Source organism: Macaca fascicularis, chromosome 1 (assembly GCF_037993035.2).
Source record: "Macaca fascicularis isolate 582-1 chromosome 1, T2T-MFA8v1.1".
In the NCBI taxonomy this organism is placed as follows: domain Eukaryota; kingdom Metazoa; phylum Chordata; class Mammalia; order Primates; family Cercopithecidae; genus Macaca; species Macaca fascicularis.
Window position 1 is genome coordinate 54,418,860 of NC_088375.1, and position 20,689 is coordinate 54,439,548.

Sequence of the window (20,689 nt, forward strand, 5' to 3'; positions counted from 1 at the left end):
TTTAAATACCTACTTTGTGTCCAGAACAATCTTAAGACTGGTCCTCCACCCCAAGTACCAGGGATTTAAGCAAGAGGTTCAAGGCTAACAGAGGACTGGCAAATTGATTATACTGTGATGCCAAGGGTTGCAGGAAATTTTAAATACTTGTTTGTATTTGTAGATATATTTTCAAGATAAATGAAAGCATTCCCCTGCAAGACCAAGAGAATGTCTGAAGTTATGAAAGCCTTCATAGAGAAGATTATTCTCGGGTTTAGATGGCCTGTCTTCATCCAGTGTGAATATATTGCCACTTTTGTAGCCTAGGACACCATGTATTCCAGGTTCTCCGCATAATCTGGAATCTTCATACAGCCCGGAGACTGAAGTCTACTGAAAAAACTGAAAAGATAAATCATACTATAAAAAACAAAACAAACTTTAGCTAAGATTTGCCAATAAACTAACAGCCTGGAATAACATTCTGTTCATTGCCCTGCTCAGAGTAAAGGTGGCCCCCAACAGTGGGCTTAAATTAAGCCTTTATAAATTTTATATGGGAGATCATTCTTCTGTTCTCTTCTCAGACTAAGGAATGCCAATAATGTACACATAAAGAAATTAGATATTATCAAATATACACAATCTTTAGCTTGCACTTTAATTGCTATTAATGAGTTTGTGGTTCTAGCAGATGGTGGTATCCAGCTGACATTCTCTTTCATCGCCTCCAACCCAGAGACTGGGTTCTGCTCAAGACCAGGAAAACTCAACATCTTGAGGACCATTTAAAAACACAGTGAACGAGGCCATGCAAAGCATGACTGGTGACTCATTTCTCTCTTCAGCTTGAAGGACGTAGACCCTGGATTCACCACAGCCATATAAAACCCACCCCGCGAGACACTAGAGCTATCAATAAATGTAGAGAGTGTCTTCAACTTCAGAGACTGTCTCAAACCTATTTGAATGGATAAGTAAATCCTTTGATGGACCTCAAATATCTTTTGAAGAAAAATATCAGATAAATAACTAACTTTAATGAAATTAGACAAAACACATGTCCTCTTGACTACTACAATAGTTACTTTGAACATAATAGGAATTTTCGTTATTATAATTATTTTATATAGAAAGGTGAGATAACTTCCTGTCTATTCCCTGCCTTACTGAATGCATAACCCATATATTTACTTGGTCATTATAATTGCCTAAGTCATTATAATTACTACATTTATAAATTTTACTTCATAATTGTCTTGGTCATTACAATTGTTAGACTTACCGATTTGCTAGACATCCTATGCCATGCTAACTTAGTCTGCCCCTCATTATTTGGACATTCTAACATTTAGAAATGGTCACTCTTGTTTTAAAACTTCTAATTATACCTTTCCTGTTACTACAATGCCTAGACAGGCATAACAACACTGTAGCTCAACTGTTTCAAGGTATTGCCACTGGAAGAAACTTACCAAAATGTTCGATCTGTCAGTTACTCCCCCAAACTATTCAAAATAAGCATTTTCTGTTAGTCATATTTGGCATTGACCTTCTGGGTGCCCCAAATACGACTACCTATGTGCACCAGCTTCTTTCCATGGCTACTTTCCAGGTCCAACTAGTAGTACACCAAGAAATCACTACCCCATGTTTCAATCTCTCTTTCCCCATCATAAATGGAAAGTCATTCCATTACATAGGCCCTCCCTGGCCCATGGCATACTGGGCAGACAAACGCAGCCAGGAGAAAGGAAATGCAACTAAAAGTTTCTCCTTACTATGCCAAAAATATTTACAGTGGGGAATATCAAATTCTGGGGAGCCTATAAAAAAAGATTTATAGTTCAATTCCATTTGTCTACATTCCCCATGAAAAAATTCATCAATAAATGCACCCTTGAGGGCTTTACCTGTGCGCCCCCTTGGTACATGTTTTTTTTTTTTTGTGGCATAGGATCAGACCCTCCTCTGTTAGGACAAGCCCACTGGTGTCTCAATAACATGTATATTAAGGGCTCTCACTTATTGAGATACTTCTCAGTTCATGCTAATGACAAAAGATTCCCACGGACTCCAAAAAGGACTACCAGGCATATATCAATATATCAGATGGCAGAGCCTTCTAGGCATCACGAGTCCTAGCTATGGAGTATACACTCACTGGGACATGATCAGAAACTTATTGGCAACCATAGACATAATTGCAAAAGAGGCTGCTAAGAACATTAAGGCTGAGAAAACTCTTCAAATTTACTTGCCCAGATAGTTCTTGACAACAGAACTACACTTGATTGTCTCTTGAATTTACAGAGAGGAGTCTGTACAGTGATGAATACCACCTGTTGTACTTATATCAGTGCTTCTGGTAAAGTAAAAGCCAAGCTAAAGAAAATCTTTCAGCAGTCTCACTGGAGACCATACGTCTCTACCACAGACACTATGTCTGAGTAGTTTTTTGAGATTTTCCCCTGCACACTCCATGTTTTCCAGTCCTTTTTTCAAGGGCTCTGAAAGTTCAAGCTCACAATTCTGTTTATAGGGCTTATAATTTACATCATAGGCTGCTATTCAATTAAATATTACGGTAAAACCATAGACTGAAGTACTAGCATGTTCATGCCACACCCTCAGCCGGGTATAACAACTTGCAGGTTGTTACAAGACGGATTCATTCCTCTAATCCTGACTCATTCTCTGTACCCCTTGTCAGCAAAAAGAAGCTAGAATGGCCATTGCCCGATTTACACCATATTAGCTGTTACACCTCAGGATTAAGAAGGGATCAAGTCCTGGAGGAATTGAATGTGTCCCTAGGAAAATTATATAAAATTGATTAAGGGGGAAAAATTCAACTATGTTTTCAGGACAATCAGCAGTAATCATTAAGCCAGCTTTCCCTTTGTCCTGCTTGTCTGTAACTGGTCACTGTTTACTACCCTAGGATAAAGAAGCCTTTGTCAGAAGACCTTTTGGTCCTTTTCTTTTCTATAGATAGAATCTAAGATGTTGCGAGATGATAATCTTTCTGCATGAGTTTCTCTTTCAGGTTCTGCATACCAAAAAAAAAAAAAAAAAAAAAGAAAAAAGAAAAGAAAAAAGAAAGAAAAAAAACAAAAACTGCCAACATACTGGTCAACAAGACAAAACCTTATTTTCACAAAAAATTAAAAAATTAGCTAGGCATCATGGCACAGGTCTGTAGTACCAGCTGCTCAGGAGATCTGAGGTGGGAAGACCACTTGAGCCTGGGAGGCAGAAGTTGCAGTGAGCAGAGATCATGCTACTGAAATCCAGTTGGGCAACAGAACAAGACCATGTCTCAAAAACAAAAAGCAAACACACACACACACACACACACACACACACACACACACACACACAAACACACACACATCAGCTGGTCAAAAGAGCCCGGCAAAAAGCTGACTCAGGAAATAATGCAGGTTCCACATCCTGGTGATTTCATCCCCCTCACCCTGACCAATTGATAACCCAAATTTTCTAGCCCCTCACCCTCCATGATCCCCTTGAAGTCTTTAGCACATAGCCCCTTCCCAGAACAGATTTGAGGCTTGACAATCCTCCCAATTCCTTGTTTGGTGCCCTTGTGTTGATTAAAGCATTTCTTTGCTGCAAACCCTACTGTCTCAGTGTATTGGCCTATTGCTAAACAGTGGACTTGTGAACCTGATAGTGTTATAACAAAATACAATAGAAGCTATTTAAAGGATCAATCCATGCACGAGTCTATTTCTGGACACCCTTTTCTCTTCTATTGTTCTGTGTGTTTATCCTTTCACCAGTGTCAGGAGATCCTTTTACTCACTGTAGCTTTTTCTAAGTCTTAAAATTTGGTAATGTGAGCTTTTGACTTCTCTTTTCTTTTGAAGAATTGTTTAGCTGTTTTAGCCCCTTTGCCTTTCCATATGACTTTAGAATCAGCATGTCCATATGTGCAAAACATTGTGCTTGGCTATTCACCAGAACTGGGACACATTCATAGATGAATCTGGGGAGAACTGATATGTAACAGTATTAAATTTTTCAGTCCATGAACATTATATATCCTTTGATTTAGTAAGATCACACATTCTTACACTAGTTTTTTATGATTTTCAGCCTACAGATCCTGTATTTTATTAGATTTATAAGTACATATTTTGTTTTTCATCCTTCAACTACAAATTCAATTTGTTTAATAGATATAATTTATTAATGCTGCCTAATTCTTCTTTAGAGAGCTATGATAGTTTGTGGCTTCAGTAATTTTTTAATTAATTCAAGTTCTTGAATTTATTGACATGGCATTATTCAGAATATTTTTTATTTTTCTTTTAATATATGTAAAAACCATAATGATATCATTTCTGTCATTGCTGACATAAGCAATTTGTGTCATCTTTTTTTCTGATTTGGTCTGTCTAAAGGTTTCTCAATTATAGAGATCTAAAATAAGCTTTTGGTTTCCTTGTTTATATACATATTTACTTCTTTATTATTTCATCTCTGATCCTTATTGTAGTATTTCTTCTGCTTACTTTGAGACTATTTTTTTCTATTTTTTCTAATGTCTAATTGTAGAGGCTAAGATTATTGAAGGGGAACACTGTCATTTTCTATCCCAACTATTTAGTGACACCAATTTATTTCATACTGCTCTAGTGCCATTTCACAACTTCTGATGTGTAGTTTATCCATCAGTGTTTGACTGGAGTAGGGTGAGTATTCCATAAAAGATTTACTGTGTTTTTGGAGGGAGGTGGGGAGAGGGTATTATTGCCAAAAGGTGGATTTTTTTTTTTTTTTTTTTAACTCCACTCTGCATTTTAGCTAAGAGAAGCAGCTTTGGAACTTCTAAAGTCTGTACATCTGTGAGACCCCACGGATAACTTGTTTTAATTTTTTTTTAAGTCTAAGTTTGTTATGGGTCAACTTGGTTCTTTCAAGACTTATTTTTAAGGTTTTAAAGGGCTGGTTTAGGGAGGCTACTGTGTCCCAGTTCTAGGTAAACTGTTTACCTGCAGACAGTTTGTTCAGAATGTTAAGCTACTTCTGATGTATCTACTAAATGACCTAGATGTTCAAAAGAGTCTTTCTACTCTGATTGATTCCATTTAAATGTCTCCCTGTGTTGTGTGTGCTCTGGGAATCTTTTACCTTTTTGTTCTCTGGTAGTGTTCTTCATCTGATAGGTATCCTTGGTCCATTCTTGGGGAGTTTTGCTCTACTCTCCAGAGTGTCAATATTCAGCCAAATAATCCAGGGAGTTGCTGTGGATATTTGTAGAGCCCTTTCACTCCATAGTTTCTTCTTTTTTTCACTCTCTTTCCTGCGGATTCTAGTGACCTCCCCTTCTTTCCTGCAGATTCTAGTGACCTCATCTTCTTTGGGAACACTGACTTTTGTTTCTTCTACTCAGCAAGTGTGTCATTTTCTGCTTGAATTCTCCTCCTCTCTGCTGCTATTTGCAAAATTTCTCCCAGCATAAAGTCACTTTGATGATGGAACTCATCTCATTGTCACTTTTTCTCTGGAATTAGGTGCTTCCCGTTTTCCAATGTCTGAAAATGTTATTTTCATCTATTTGGTTCCATTTCTTTATTTGTGGCTGGAACTCTGTTTTACTTGATTATTCTTGCCTGGCCTTTTACCTTTTTAAATTGTGTCTACTGTTTGATTTCTGTTTGATTTCTGCTCATATTTGGATTTGTTTTAAAATTTGTAGTCATGCTGGATTTTGTTTTGTTATAATTTATTATAAATCATAATTTATTTTCAGTTTTTATTATTTTCTTTTAGAGCTATGTAATGATAAATTTCCCTCTGAGCACTATTTGAGTGTCATCTCACCAAGTTTTATTTAATATATTCTTATTATCATTCAATTCAAAATATTTAATGTTTCCTCTTCTGATTTTCTCCTTATCCCTGTGTTATTTATAAATGAAGCTGAGTTCCGGGAAGCAACCTAGTAACTGACAGTAATTTCTGTCATCCATTTACAGAAACAGTGACTTCCACTCTTTCAAGTTAAGTTCTACATAATTTGAGGAATCATCATTTTGGCCTTTCAAGATAAATAAATCTGTTACTGTCTCTCATCTTCTTTGAACTCCGCATGTCCATTTACTTTGAAGCACACAGTAAGAATGGCATTTCAAATTCTTGGAGCCAAAGGCTATGATAGTTATTTTGGCAGATTTTCTAACATCATCACAGGATCTCAGATACTCCAATTGGCTAAGTGAATTTTGGAATTGCCTAAAAGATCTAAAATAGGCAAGATTAAAGAGTCCTCAGAAATAATATTCATTGTCTATTGACTTCTAACATGCTGGAGAATTCCAAATCCATTAGACAACAGATTTCCAATAATTTCTTAGAAAGAATTATAGATATCTTAAATAGAGCCTTGTTTTAAAAAATGATGAAGAGTATTGATATAATATCTTTGGCAACTCAGAACTTATTTTCCTTGACTTAAGTATTTGAATGCTTATGATTACCCAGGTTTTCAGTTACAAATGACTTACTATTTTTTATATTCACATATTATTTAAGTTCTCATAAAATGTTATCGAACATTTGGTTGTCTTTTTCTTATTCTCTTCCCTTTTAGAAACATGTTCCAAATCAAGTATAGATATTAAGAATGGGTTTATTTCTGAATCTCAGTATACATATGCCTTAAATAAACAAGCGAAATATCAGTGCAAACTAGGATACATAACAGCAGATGGTGAAACATCAGGATCAATTACCTGTCGGAAAAATGGATGGTCAGCTCAACCCACGTGCATTAGTAAGTAATTTATTACATTTGTATTGATTGTCCAGATGATACACAAAAGTTTACTAACTTTAGTCTCTTTTGGAGGGCTGATATAATTTCATTTGAAAAGATAAGAAAAAGAAACCTAGAGGAACATAGCAGACATCAATTTTTTCCTTTTCATATTAATTACTCAAATATTAGTCTGTCTTTCCATTCAGGCTTTTCCTACTCTAAAGCATTCTGTGTTAAACAAGTTAGGGAGCTTTATGTGTATTCTGGTTTAAACTGATTGTGCTTTAGCTGAGACCTTTATGACTGTTATATATACCTGTTTTATGTGATTAGCCTTTTATATCAAAGTCTTTGCTCCTAGATATAAAAGTAATGTTTTTAATGAAGATATGGGTGCATAGTGCATAATATCAAAATAATTTAAACTCTATAATGTGTAGATTTGGCACTGTAGGAGATGTCCAATTCTGTATATCTTCCCCCTTAGAAAAATTTTGCAAATATATAGGTAGTAGAGAGACAAAATATTCCTAGATGGTACCAATTTCTGCTCTATTGCATGATTTTCCTACCACACTATGTAGATATTTATGAAGATTTTCTAGGAACAACTGGCTCAGTTTGTCTTACTTTTTTGCAAAACCACTCAGTTACATTTATATATGTATGTGTGTGTGTGTGCATGTGTGTGTGTGTGTGTGTGTGTGTGTGTGTGTGTGTGTAGAGAGAGAGAGAGAGAGAAAGAGAGAGAGAGAGAGAAAGAGATGGAGTCTCACTCTGTCGTCGTCCAGGTTGGAGTGCAGTGGCGCGATCTTGGCTCACTGTAACCTCCGTTTTCCGTGTTCAAGCGATTCTCCCACCTCAGCCTCCTGAATAGCTGGGATTACAGGCACCTGCCATCATGCTCACCTAATTTTTGTATTTTTAGTAGAGACGGGTTTTTGCCATATTACCAGGCTGGACTCGAACTCCTAAACTCAAATCATCTGCCTGCCTCTCAGTAATATATTTGAAGTAATGTTTAATATATTCATGTTAAGTAAAGTGAGTATCTAGGTTATTCATGTACACTGTTTTCATTTTTTTAATGTCTGTGCTTAATATGAGGTCTAGTTTACAAAAAATGTTACTCCTCATAAAAAACTGATTTTATACTAATTTTTTTGTTTTGTTTTTTGAGACGGAGTCTCGCTCTGTCGCCTAGGCTGGAGTGCAGTGGCCGGATCTCAGCTCACTGCAAGCTCCGCCTCCTGGGTTTACGCCATTCTCCTGCCTCAGCCTCCCGAGTAGCTGGAACTACAGGCTCCCGCCACCTCGCCCTGCTAGTTTTTTTGTATTTTTTAGTAGAGACGGGGTTTCACCGTGTTAGCCGGAATGGTCTCGATCTCCTGACCTCGAGATCCGCCCATCTCGGCCATCCAAAGTGCTGGGATTACAGGCTTGAGCCACTGCGCCCGGCCTATACTAAATTTTTAATTATTCTTTTAAGATTTTCTTATTATGAAAGAGAAAATGTCTTGTATAACATGCGAATTCATCTTTTCAATCTTTTTTTTCCTTTTTACATATGTCTTAACTACAGATTAGTCTGGACTCTTAATTTACAAAATTCTGTTATGATTTTCTTTAAAAAAGTAATATACACCTGTAGTGACTTGTTTTATTACTAGCATTGTCATAAATGCTTTATATAAATGAATTAAGAAAAACGTTCCTAAAATAGATTTTGGGGCTTAAGCAATGAAAAAAAATGCTTTGTAGAAACACATACTTTCACTTTTGGCAACTATTTTAGGACAATAAATTCTCACCATTCACAGGTTATTTTTGTACAGTACTTATTTATTAGTGTATCTAATCAATGAAGCTTTTTATTCTTAGAATGGGAAATACTCAGGTTGTTTATCATATGACATTAGAAATAATATTCTAAATTTTTTATGACTAGAATCTTGTGATATGCCAGTATTTAAGAATGCCAGAGCTAAAAATAACATCACATGGTTTAAGCTGAATGACACATTGGACTATGAATGCCATGATGGTTATGAAAGCAATACTGGAAGCACCACTAGCTCCATAGTGTGCGGTGACAATGGTTGGTCTGATTTACCCGTATGTTATGGTAAGTACTGGTTTTTCAGAAATTCATTTTTCAAAATGAAAATAAATCTGTGTTCCAATCTTAAAAATTTGAATTATATAGAGAAATTCTTAAGGAATGTTGACTAAAATCAAGGTATCTCCTGATTTAACATAAACTGGGAAAAGAAGGGGGGTTTTGAAAATATTTCTAAAATAGTGCATTAAATTAATGTTTCCTATGGGCCACCTACCTTCCAGATTTGTGATTATAGTACAATTGCTTTTGTTACCCTAAATAAAAGCTTTCAAATTATTTAGAACCTAGCACTCATTACCAAAATTATAATTTGTTACAATTTCTTCAGCTAATTTGTTTTTTAATTTCTATTTTACATCTACTATCTTTTGTGTTAAGTTCTGTACTTTCTGAGCGTAGTTCTTTATTTTCTAACTTTAACAAGTTCTGAGAACTATTACATGAATCTCATTTATGTTTTCCAATCAGCCATCTATTTTTCAAGGTTAGAAGAAGGATCGACTCTGTAGGAAAACAAGTGTATAAATAGAGTGTTCCAAGGCAAAGAAAAATACATGCAAAGCTGTAAAAACAAAACAATGTATTTCAAGGTGATAAAGCAGAGTCTAGCCTGCTGAGGCTAGATGGGAGGCAAGGAAACAATTGTCAAGATCAGCTCAGGGCATCCTATCATTTGGATTCATTTTATGACTGATGAAAGCCCATAAAAGAGTTTTAAGAAAAGAAATGGTATAATTTGATTTCTAGTTTTGTTGAATTGTTTTCCTGGATGCTGTACTTTTTGTAGGCAAGAGGCGACACAATGAGTCCAGGTAGAATGAGAAAGTGTGGGGACTGAGAGCGAGTGATGATAGAAGAGGTGCAGAGTGGAAGGCTGATTTGGAAAACATTTTGGTGTTGGAAAGTACAGGTGATGTTACTAAACGTTGGGTGTGAAAAAGAGTGAGATCAAGGGACTCATGTGTTTGTTTTTAATTGTTTTCTCACAAGTATGTAGGTAAATGGGAATACCATTTTGGAAAATTGTACTGACTGGAGAGAAAGCATTTTGAGAGGGCTGTTGCAACTTTTGACTTGGTCACATTATGGTTCAGTTGCCAATGGAAAATCAAAACTGGATATGTGAACTGTGGAGTTGGATATGCATCTAGCGAGGAGATATGCATTTCGGAGTATCATCATATAAATGATGACACTAAATTGGATAAGAATACAGAATGATAAGAGCGAAGAGTTCAAGACGCAGCCCTGAAACATTACAACATTTCAAAATAAGGCAGAAGAAGAATAAACAGTAAAGAAAATGGAAAAAAAGGGGAAGTACCCAGAGAAACAGGAGAAAAAATCTAGAATGTTGCCATAGACATAAAAATAAGGAATTATTAATGAAAAGGGAGTGTAACAGATTGCTTAAGAAGTCATCCTGTCTGAATTCTACTTCCACTACTTGCTAAGCCTGTATCTTTGGTCAACACAGCAAGTCTATTTGAAGCTTTGTTGACTCTTTCTTATTGGTAAAATGTCACAATATTTACAAACAGTTCTAATATTTCAAAGGATTGTTTTGGTTAGCAGACTAAAATATGTATAAATATTTATTGCCATAGTGTCTTGTATAATAAAGTCAAGGAAGTTGTAATTTAATTACCTTATCATTATCGAAGTGATAAATATTTCTAATTTAGTTATTATGTTCTGTTCAGAAATTGTGATGGATTAGGTAAGGTACAGGCCAACGGCAAGTGTAACAAAAATGGTTTTTAATAGAGTAGAAAAGACAGATCCTAAGTAGGATCTGTCAATAAAAATAATGAGCAAGATATTTAATACAGACTACGGACATAACTCTTTCAAGATTCTGGCTGTTCATCAAATAGGAAATTCAGAATATAGCTAGAGGAAAGTTGTGCACTGAAGGAAGATTAAAAAAAAAAAAAAAAAAAAGATGGAAGACACCAGAGCAGACACAACAGAAGGGAAGCTGCAAAGGCTGAACACATGACTTACATATTGCCCTGAGAAAATTCAAGGGGAAGGGATTCAGAGCTACTGTGGAGTTATTGTACTTTGGTGGCAACAGGACTGCTTACAACCTTGTGACAGGTGGCCACAGGACTGCTTACAACTTTGTGACAGGAGATGGGAAGGAAAATGAGCAGGAAGGTTGGAAAATGGTAAAAGCTGATGGATTCTGGGAAGTATGAGACATGGTCATCTGAGATTGAATAGTGTGTGGGTGAAAGAGGAAGAGGAGTACTAGGTAGAATAGAAAAGTTTTGAAATAGTCGCAGCTGAGAAAGAGAATGAGTAAATTATAGATGAACGACAGTGTCAAAGGCCCAGTTAAATTTGAGTCATTCCAGATGTAAATACCTATCATAGGACAGTAGAAAATGGTGAAAACACAAGCACAGGTCTACCTGTCCAGAGATTTTTTTCTAATATAAGAGAGTGGAAAACAAAACAAAACAAAAAAAAATAAGCCAAATATCCAAGTAATAAAAATATTTAAAATATATTTTATAGATCACTGGGTTCAGAGAAATAGAAAATCCAATGATTGAGATAGAAAATAGTAGGAAAGGAACTGGAGATCTGTTTTACATAGGAAGTCATCTATGCAAAGAATGGTTGAAAGCCATTCATTTAGTGAGAAGGGTATGTGCAACAGCTGAGGCAGGAAAGAACTTTACCTTTTAATAAAATTCAAAGATTGTAAAATCTGAATCCTGGATTTAGTGGAGGAGAGAGATATTTGATAACACTGGAAGAGTAGGCGTGGATCATAAAGAGTTTGAATTTTATTCTAATTGAGAGGGGGAGGCTTAATTTAAGAGAATCATAAATTTCTTTTCTGTTATGATAGGTAAATTTAGGTTTTATGAAGCCAGAAGCTTTTACAATTTTGAGGGGTCTTCTTCAGAAAAGAACACAAAATCGCGAATATATTATTTGAATAGTCTTTCCAATCACCAGACATGAAATGAAAACCTAAAGGAGAGAAAGTTGGAGTGGCGGACATAGCAGTAGAAGCTGATGTAGAAAATGGCTTTCTATTGCAAACTGTACAAAGACTTAGGATCATTTGAACACATAACTAGGAATTTGCTAGTGTAGTACAAGCCTCCAAACATTAAATGAAGAAATGCCAGCTTAGTATTCGTTTCAAATATTCTTCTCTCAGCCATGTAACAGAAAACTGCATACAGATTGACAGACATCTGAGTGCATTTCAACTGTCCTAGGAGGTCTCTCTTTGTTGAAAATTTTCCACAGTGTTATTCCAAGTGTTATTACAGAGCACTTAAGCTAAATAAGTTTTATAATCTTCAAGGAGTATATACCTCAGAGTTAAAAATTCATACTAATATTTCACATATCTAGTACTAGGACTTAGGGTTTTGAGTTTTAGATGAAGAAAAATATTTCTAATTCAGGGAGTGTCCATTCACATTCTTCTCTAAATCACGTTTCCTAAGTTATTACCTCTATATTAAATACAGCAATTGAATAATACCCAATAATCAAGATCTTACCTTTTCTTTTTAAGATAATGCTTTTCACAGTATTATTACAGAGAGAATTTATATAAAATTAACACCAAAAAATGTAAATAAACACCCATACAAATAAAAGAATTGCTATGTAGAAGATTGGTATACACTTTTAGGAGAGAAATCCCGTTAATTCTCATTCAAGTGTGATTTTCTGAAATAATCTGCAAAACTCGTTAAAACAAACACAAAAGCAAATTTCTGTAGTTATTATTTTGTGACATTACTTTTAAGAATAGGTTTAAATCTAATTTTGTAATTATATAGTAATAATTGGGATTATGATGTAATTAATTTTCCTTTTAGTATGATTCTAATTTTTGAATTCTAGCTTGTACTTTTCTAAGCAAGCAAGAAAGGAGGATTCTGAATAAGAAAAACAGTATTTTGGATAATATTTGGTAATGTTGCTGGTTTTTAAAAATTATAAACATGTAAGAGATAATTTTACACATTTCTTATTTGAATCAGAATAATTATCAAATTTATTAAACATTGATATAAATAGTAGATATAACAAAATTATTACTTTGTTTTATTTTTATTTTTTTGAGATGGAGTCTTGCTATATCACCCAGGCTGAAGTGCAGTGGCACAATCTCGGCTCACTGCAACCTCTGCCTCCTGGGTTCACGCCATTCTCCTACCTCAATCTCCCCAGTAGCTGGGACTACAGGCGCCCGCCACCACACCCGGCTAATTTTTTGTATTTTTAGTAAAGACAGGGTTTAACTGTGTTAGCCAGGATGGTCTCGATCTCCTGACCTTGTGATTCGCCCGCCTCAGCCTCCCAAACTGGTGGGATTACAGGTGTGAGCCACTGCGCCCAGCCCCAAATTGTTATATGTTAGCATAAATATTCGGGATACCTAGAATTTGCCTTTCCATGTGACCTTGAAAATATATCTTAGTTTGTTTTCTTTATTTGTAATATATTAATTATGTGATTTTTATGTTTTTCTAACTTAAAATATATTAGAAATGCTATTTTGGGTTCTTTTTCCTTGATTACAGTAAACAAAAATACCAATTTTAATTAATTTCTTAGTGCATACATCTTCACTAATAAATCTTTGATGATAATTTACCTTTTTGTGATGTATATGTCAATCACCAAGAATTATAAACATGACGAGACCAGGAATTATTTGAAGGTGGTTTAGTTTCAGTTAAATAAAGGTATCCTTGACTCTGCAATGACAGATACTATATCATCATTATTCTCAGGATCCTCTCCAGTTCTATTATAAATTTAACTTCTTAAGATATTCCCATGGTGTTTTATGATGCGTTCTTTTCTTTTTTAAATTTTAATTTCTATGTTTTATACGTTTAGAGGGTCCAAATGCAGTTTTGTTGCATGGATGTATTGCCTAGCGGTGAAGTCTGTACTTTTAGTGTATTCGTCACTCGAATAGTGAACATTGCACCCAGTAGGTAATTTCTTATTCTTCACCCTCCTGCTATCCTGCCACCTTTCTGAGTCTCCAATGTCTATTATTCAGCACTCTCCGTATGTGCACTTTATTTAGCTCCCATTTATAAGTGACAATACACAGGATTTCACTTTCTGAATCTGAATTATTTCACCTAAAATAATGGCCTCTAGTTTTATACATGTTGCTTCTGAAGGCATGATTTTTTCTTTTCTTTTCCTTTTTTTTAAGTTGTGTAATATTCTATGGCATATATATATACGTGTGTGTGTGTGTGTGTATATATATATATATACGTGTGTGTGTATGTGTGTGTGTGTGTGTATATATATATGTGTGTGTGTGTATATATATACACCCCCCCCACATATTCTTTATCCAATCATCTGTTGATGGACCCTTAGTTTGATTCCATATAATTGTTGCTGTGAGTAGTGAAGCTATAAACGTATGAGTCCGGCTATCATTTTGATATGATAATTTATTTCCTTTGGGTAGATACACGGTGGGATTGCTGGATGAAATCGTAGTTCTGTTTTTAGTTCTTTGAGAAATGTCCGTTCTGTTTTCCATAGAGGTTGTACTAATTTATATAGCTACCAACAGCGTATAAGCATTCTTCTTTCTTCTCACTGTCACCAACATTTAATATTTTTTGAGTATTTCACAGTGGCCGTTGTGTCTAATATAACATGATAATCATTTTTAAATTTTCATTTCTCTGATTATTAGTGATATTGAGTTTTTTTCATGTTTCTTGGTCATTTTTATGTCTTCTTTTGCAAAATGTCTCTTCATATCCTTTGCCCACTTTTTCATGGGATTACCTGATTTTTTTCTTGTTGAGTTGTTTCAGTTTTTTGTAGATTCTGAATATCAGTTCTTTTTCAGATTCATAGTTTGCAAATATTTTCTTCCATTCTGAGGTTGTCTGTTTACTCTGTTTATTACTTCTTTTGCTGTGCAAAAGATTTTTAGTTTAATTCAGATGTATTTGTCTGTACTTGATTTTATTGCATTTCCTTTAGAAGTCCTAATTGTAAATTCTTTGCCTAATCCAATGTCCGGAAGAGTTTACCATAGGTTTCTTGCATGATTTTCATAGTTTCAGGTTTTACATTAAATTATTTAATCCATTTGGGATTAATTGTTTTATGTGGCAAGAGATAGGAGTCCAGTTTCATTCTTTTGCATGTGGCTATCCAAATTTCTTATCACCATTTACTGAATAGTGCCTCTTTTCCTCAGTGTATGTTCTTGACTACTTTGTTGAAGTTCAGTTGGTTGTAAGTTGTGATTTTATTTCTGAATTCTCTATTCTGTTCCATTTTTCTGTGTGTCCATTTTTATACCAGTACCATGATGTTTTGGCCACTGCAGGCTTGTAGTATAATTTGAAGTCAGGTAACGTGATGCCCTTGCTTAGAATTTCTTTAGCTACTTGGGATCTTTAGGGTTTCATATGAATTTTAGAGCAGTTTTTTTCTGAATTAAGTGAAAATCGATGTTGCCATTTTCTTTGGAATTGCATTGGATGTATAGATGGTGTTGGGCAGTATTGCCATTTTAATAACGTTGATTCTTCCATTCCATGATCATGGGATGTTTTCCCATATTTTTGTCTCCTCTACAGTTTCTTTCATCAGTGTTTGTAGTTTTCCTTGCAGGGATCTCTCACTCTCATGGTTAATTGCATTCTTAGATATTTAATTTGTTTTATGGTTACTGGAAATGAGATGATTGAGTTCTGATTTGGTTCTCAGGTTGGCCATTATTGATGTACAGAAATGCTACCAATTTTTGTACATCAATTTTGTATTCTGAAATTTTACTAAATTCATTTACATAATTTAGGAATTTTTAGAGGAGTCTTTAGGATTTTCTAGGTATAAGATCATATCATCAGTGAACAGAGAGAATTTGACTTCCTCATTTTCCATATGAATGCCGTGTATTCCTTTCTCTTGCCTGATTACTCTGGCTAGGACTTCCAGCACTATGTTGAGTAAAAGCAGAGAAACTGGGCATTGTTATCCTATTCTAGTTGTTATGGGGGAACACTTTCAACTTTTTCCATTTAGTATAATGTCGGCTGTAGGTTTTTGTGATATATGGCTTTTATTTTGAGATATGTTCTTTCCACGACTAGTGTCTTGACTATATTCATTAAGAAGTAATACTGAATTTTATCAATTTTTTTCTGCATCTATCGAAATAATCATCTAATTTTTTAAAAAATTCTGTTTATATGGCAAGTCACATTTATTGATTTACCTTATATTGAACCAATTTTGCATCCCTGAAATAAAAGCCACTTAATTGGGATGTATCATCACTTTGATATGCTGTTGGATTAAATTTTCTAGTATTCGTTTAGGATTTAGCAGGTATTCTCAATGGGGATACTGAACACTAGTTTATTTGTTCTGTTGTCGATGGCCGGGTTTATAGAATGAGTTAGAGAAGATTTTCTCTTCCTTGATGTTTTTGGAGCAGTTTCAGTGGATTGATATTGATTCTCCTTTGTATGTTTGGTAGAAATTGGCCATTTATCCTTCTGGCACTGGGCTTTTATATTTTTTTAACTGGTAGAGATTTTATGACAGATTAAATCTCACTGCTTGTTATTGGTGGTATTGATCTGTTCAGTATTTCTATTCCTTCCTTGTTCAATTTTGAAGGTTGTATGTTTCTAATCAATTTATTCATTTTCTCTAGATTCTCTGGTGATTTTTTTATTTCTGTGGTATCAATTGCAACATTTCTATTTTTTATTTCTACTTGTGTGGAAGTAAAGTACTTGTGTTTATTGTAACCTTTTTTCTTCTTCTCCCAATTAGTCTTGCTAGTGGTCTATTAATCTTGTTTATCATCTCAGAAAACTAACTTTGTGTTTTTTGATCTTCTATTGTTTATTTGGTCCCAATTTTACTTAGTTCTTCTATGATTTTTTAAAATTTGTTTTCTTCTGCTAGTTTTGGGTTTAGTTGTTCTGTTTTCTCTAGTTTCTTTAGGTGCAAGGTTAGGTTAATTTATGACTTTTCTATCTTTTTATGCAGGCATTTCACACTGTAAACATTCCTATTAGCACTGCTTTTGCCATATCCTAGAGGTTTTCGTATGCTGTGTCTGTATTTTCATTTGTTTTAATTTTTTTTTAATTTCCATCTTAATTTTATCACTGACTCAAAAATCACTCAGAAGTAAGTCATTTACTTTTCATGTATAGGGATAGTTTTGAAAATTATTTATGACATTAATTTCTAGTTATATTTCACCATGTTCTGATAAGATACTTGTTATTATTTCTAAGCTTTAAAGTTTTTTGAAACTTGCTTTGTGGCTGTAGCCTAGCATATGGTCTATTTTGGAGAATGTTCCATGCACAGGTGTGAAGAACATATATTCTGAGGTTGCTGGGTGGAATGCCATTTAAATACCTGTAAAGTCCATTTGTTTTAGAGTCCAATGTAAGTATAAGGTTTCTTTGTTTATTTTTTTTCCAGAAAATCTGGCTAGTACAGTCATTGGGCGTGTGGAGTTTGCTTGCCCTCATTATATTGCCATTTATCTTTCCACTTAGCTCTAGTAGCATTTCCTTTATGAATATGGGTGCTGAAGTTTTGAGTGCATATATATTTAGAATTATTATATCTTCTTGCTTCCTTTATCATTATATGATGATCTTCACTGTCTTTTTTTCTGATGTTGATTTAAAGTCTTTTTTATATATAAATATATCTATACCAAATACTTTTTGTTTCTGTTGTTCAAAATACCTGTTTCTATACATTTATCATGAGTTTGTATAAGATACTCTCAGTTAGGTGGGTTTCTTGTGAGCAGCATGTGGTTGGTTTCTGTTTTCTAAATTTGGCCCACAAATCTGTATCTTTTAAGTGGAACATTTAATCTATTTATGTTAGAAGTTAATATTGTCATGTGAGGTTTTGTTCTTGTCATTATGTTAGTTGTTACCTAGCTGGTTTGTAGTCTCAACTGTGTAATTATTTAATAAGACCTGTGAGTTTTGTACTTTTGCATGTCTTTATGATGGTGAGTATTGACCATCTGATTTCATGTTCAGAACAACCTGGATCATTTATTGTGGGGTGAATTCCTAAAGTGGATTTCTACTGGTGATGAATTCCCTTAGTATTAGCTTGTCTTGGAAAGATTTTATGTATTCCTCATTTATGAAGCTTAGTTTAGCAAAATACAAAATATAACTCTAATAGGTGTTTTTTCAAGAAATATGAAATAATCTTTCTGAAAAGAACTCTGAAAATAGGACACCAATCTCTTCTGGCTTGTAAAGTTTCTGCTGAGAAGTCCACTGTTAGTCTTATGAGATTTTCTTTATAGTTGATTAGATGTGTTCTCTTGCTGATTCTATAATTTTTCCCATTCACATTGACTTTAGATAGCCTGATGACTATATGTTTGTAGAAGTTCATCTCACAATGTATCTTCCTGGTGTTATCTGAGCCTCTAGTGTACAAACATCTATATCTCTACCAAGAAGGCAAGAGGAGACAAATTTTCCTCAGAAAGGTTTTCTAACTTTTAGCTCTTTCTTCTCCCTCAAGAATACCTATAACTCTTAAGTTTTCTCTTTTTTTTAGAACACCATTTTTCTCAAAACCTTTGCTCATTAAAAAAAAGCTATTTGCTCTTTATTTTTGTCTGACAGGGTTAATTTGAAAGACCTGTCTTCAAGCTCTGAGAGCAAGTTTTTCTGCTTGATATAATCTGTAATTAAATCTTTCAACTATATATTGTAATTCTTCAATGAATTTTTCATTACCATAAGTTCTGTTTGTTTTTTAAAACATATTTTGGTGCATTTTTCAGTCATATCCTGAGTTTCTTTTCTAATTTCTTTGTGTTGCTTTTCAACTTTCTCTTGGACTCCATTTAGCTACTTTAAAATAAATGTTTTAAATTCTTTATCTGATATTTCAAAGATTGTATTATGGTTAGGACTTATTGCTGAAGAGTTAGTGTGATCCTTTGGGAGTGTTGTAATATGCTCTTTTAAATCATACTTCCAGAAATGTTTCAATGGTTTCTTCTCATCCAGATGAACTATCTCTTCTTATTTTTGACTGTAGTTTCCAATAGATAGGATTTGTTTTTCCCTTTGAGAATATGACTATGATGTATGTTGTATAGAGTTATTTGGTTTAGGTTCTGGGTTCTTTCCATGGTAAAGACGCTGTATGAGTACATTGGTTAGCGACAATTTTTGTGTGATGGTTTTCTTAATTGCTGGTTGTAGTAGTTATGTACTGGGTGCATGACGAGGCTTACTGCCTCCTGAAGGGCTGGTATGGAAGACGTCGCAGAAAACTAACTTCGTTCTCCAGCATCATGCCCTAGTGTCAGCATTTTGCATTGGGCTGTGCAGTTTAACATTCAGGACAGTAGGTGGCGTGGACAGGCAAGAGCCAGCTGCAGCAGAAGCAGTTGAGCCTGTGCTTGTCATTGTTTATGGGAGAAACTCTCTGTTGCCCCAGGAAATGGACTGATCTATGAAAGGTACAATGGTCTGAGGAGCTGGGGACAAAACGGGGTGGATCTGAACCACTAAGCTCACCCTTGGATGCTCCAAGGATGAGCACAAGCACCAGCCCTGACAGGGGTGTCAGGGGAAGACCCTGGTGAGATATCCCTAGCTTGTCTTTCTTGCAAGCCTGGGTTCACTGGGCACATCACCAATGGAGATGTAGCCACCCTTAATACACCTAGAATGTCTGTCCTCTGGTGTGTCTGCACCAGTCTCCTTTGTGAGTGACCACAGCTATGTCCACAGAATTGGGCAGAGGGGAGATGTCCCCCTCTCTACATCTGTGCCCAAGCACTGGGACCACTGGGCCCCTGAGATGGATCTATACTCCTCCCTTGCAGAGCCAAACACCGCATCTATGGGTCTGCTGGAAGTGGTGTAGTCATTTTCAGCCCACAAGCAGGTTGCTCTTGCACACGGGAAAGTGAATGCTACAGTCTTCTTTGTCAAAAGGGGTGTCCCTTTGTTGCAGTTTCCATTAGGAATGGCAGTCCCTGATGGTTAAACTACTGAGAATGCTGTAACTCCCTTGGGTCCAACCAGCTATGGGGGACTGCCACATCCAACCAGGTGCCAGGGAATATCTGTGCGGCTCTGGTGTTATGGGATCAGAGGGCTGAGGTTCCTGTGTAGGATACAGTCCCCACATGAGTGCACTACAGGCATGAAACCTACCACTGTATCTTAGGTCCAAGGGGAAGGCAAATGACCCTGTTCAAGCTAGTAGTTTGGTGTAATGCCCTCAAGAAGTTCCCAAATCTCCACTCACACCAGTGTGTGGGTTCATGAAGGCAGAAGAGCTCTCGACAGCTTGGATCCACATGGTGAGCTGCAGGGAGTCCAAAAGACTCCTACCTACATTGCCTATGAAGTCCCACAGGATCCTAGTCAACCTTTGAGGCTCTTGCTTCTATCTCTTTCCATGCTTTGGCTTTTCTCCATGATTTCTCTATGACGCTCCTGCACCGTCTCTTTGATATTTTTCAAGTTATGATCATTTTCCTGTAACTTTGGTTCTTCTTTCTGAGAAGAACTGGTGTCCAAACTCCTTAGCCATCTTGTTTTTAAAAAGCCCCAATTCTGGTCTATATGCACTTTTAAAATTGTAAAGTAGTCTTTTTTTTTTTTTGAAACGGAGTCTCTCTCTGTCGCCCAGGCTGGAGTGCAGTGGCCGGATCTCAGCTCCTGCAAGCTCCGCCTCCCGGGTTTACGCCATTCTCCTGCCTCAGCCTCCCG

At 35.5% G+C, this 20,689-nt stretch overlaps 1 protein-coding gene across 3 annotated transcripts in view; it reads left to right on the plus strand.

Moving 5' to 3' along the window:
- CFH (complement factor H) overlaps positions 1–20,689 on the plus strand; it is a 120,219-nt gene that overhangs the window by 65,542 nt on the left and 33,988 nt on the right. For 2 of the 3 annotated variants that reach the window (XM_005540297.4, XM_005540298.4), the window contains exons 10-11: positions 6,605–6,787; positions 8,721–8,897. The exons of the other annotated variant lie outside the window; for it this stretch is intronic. In XM_005540297.4, coding sequence (XP_005540354.3) covers positions 6,605–6,787; positions 8,721–8,897 — 360 coding nt within the window. The remainder of the gene's footprint in view (positions 1–6,604; positions 6,788–8,720; positions 8,898–20,689) is intronic. 3 annotated transcript variants of the gene reach the window in all.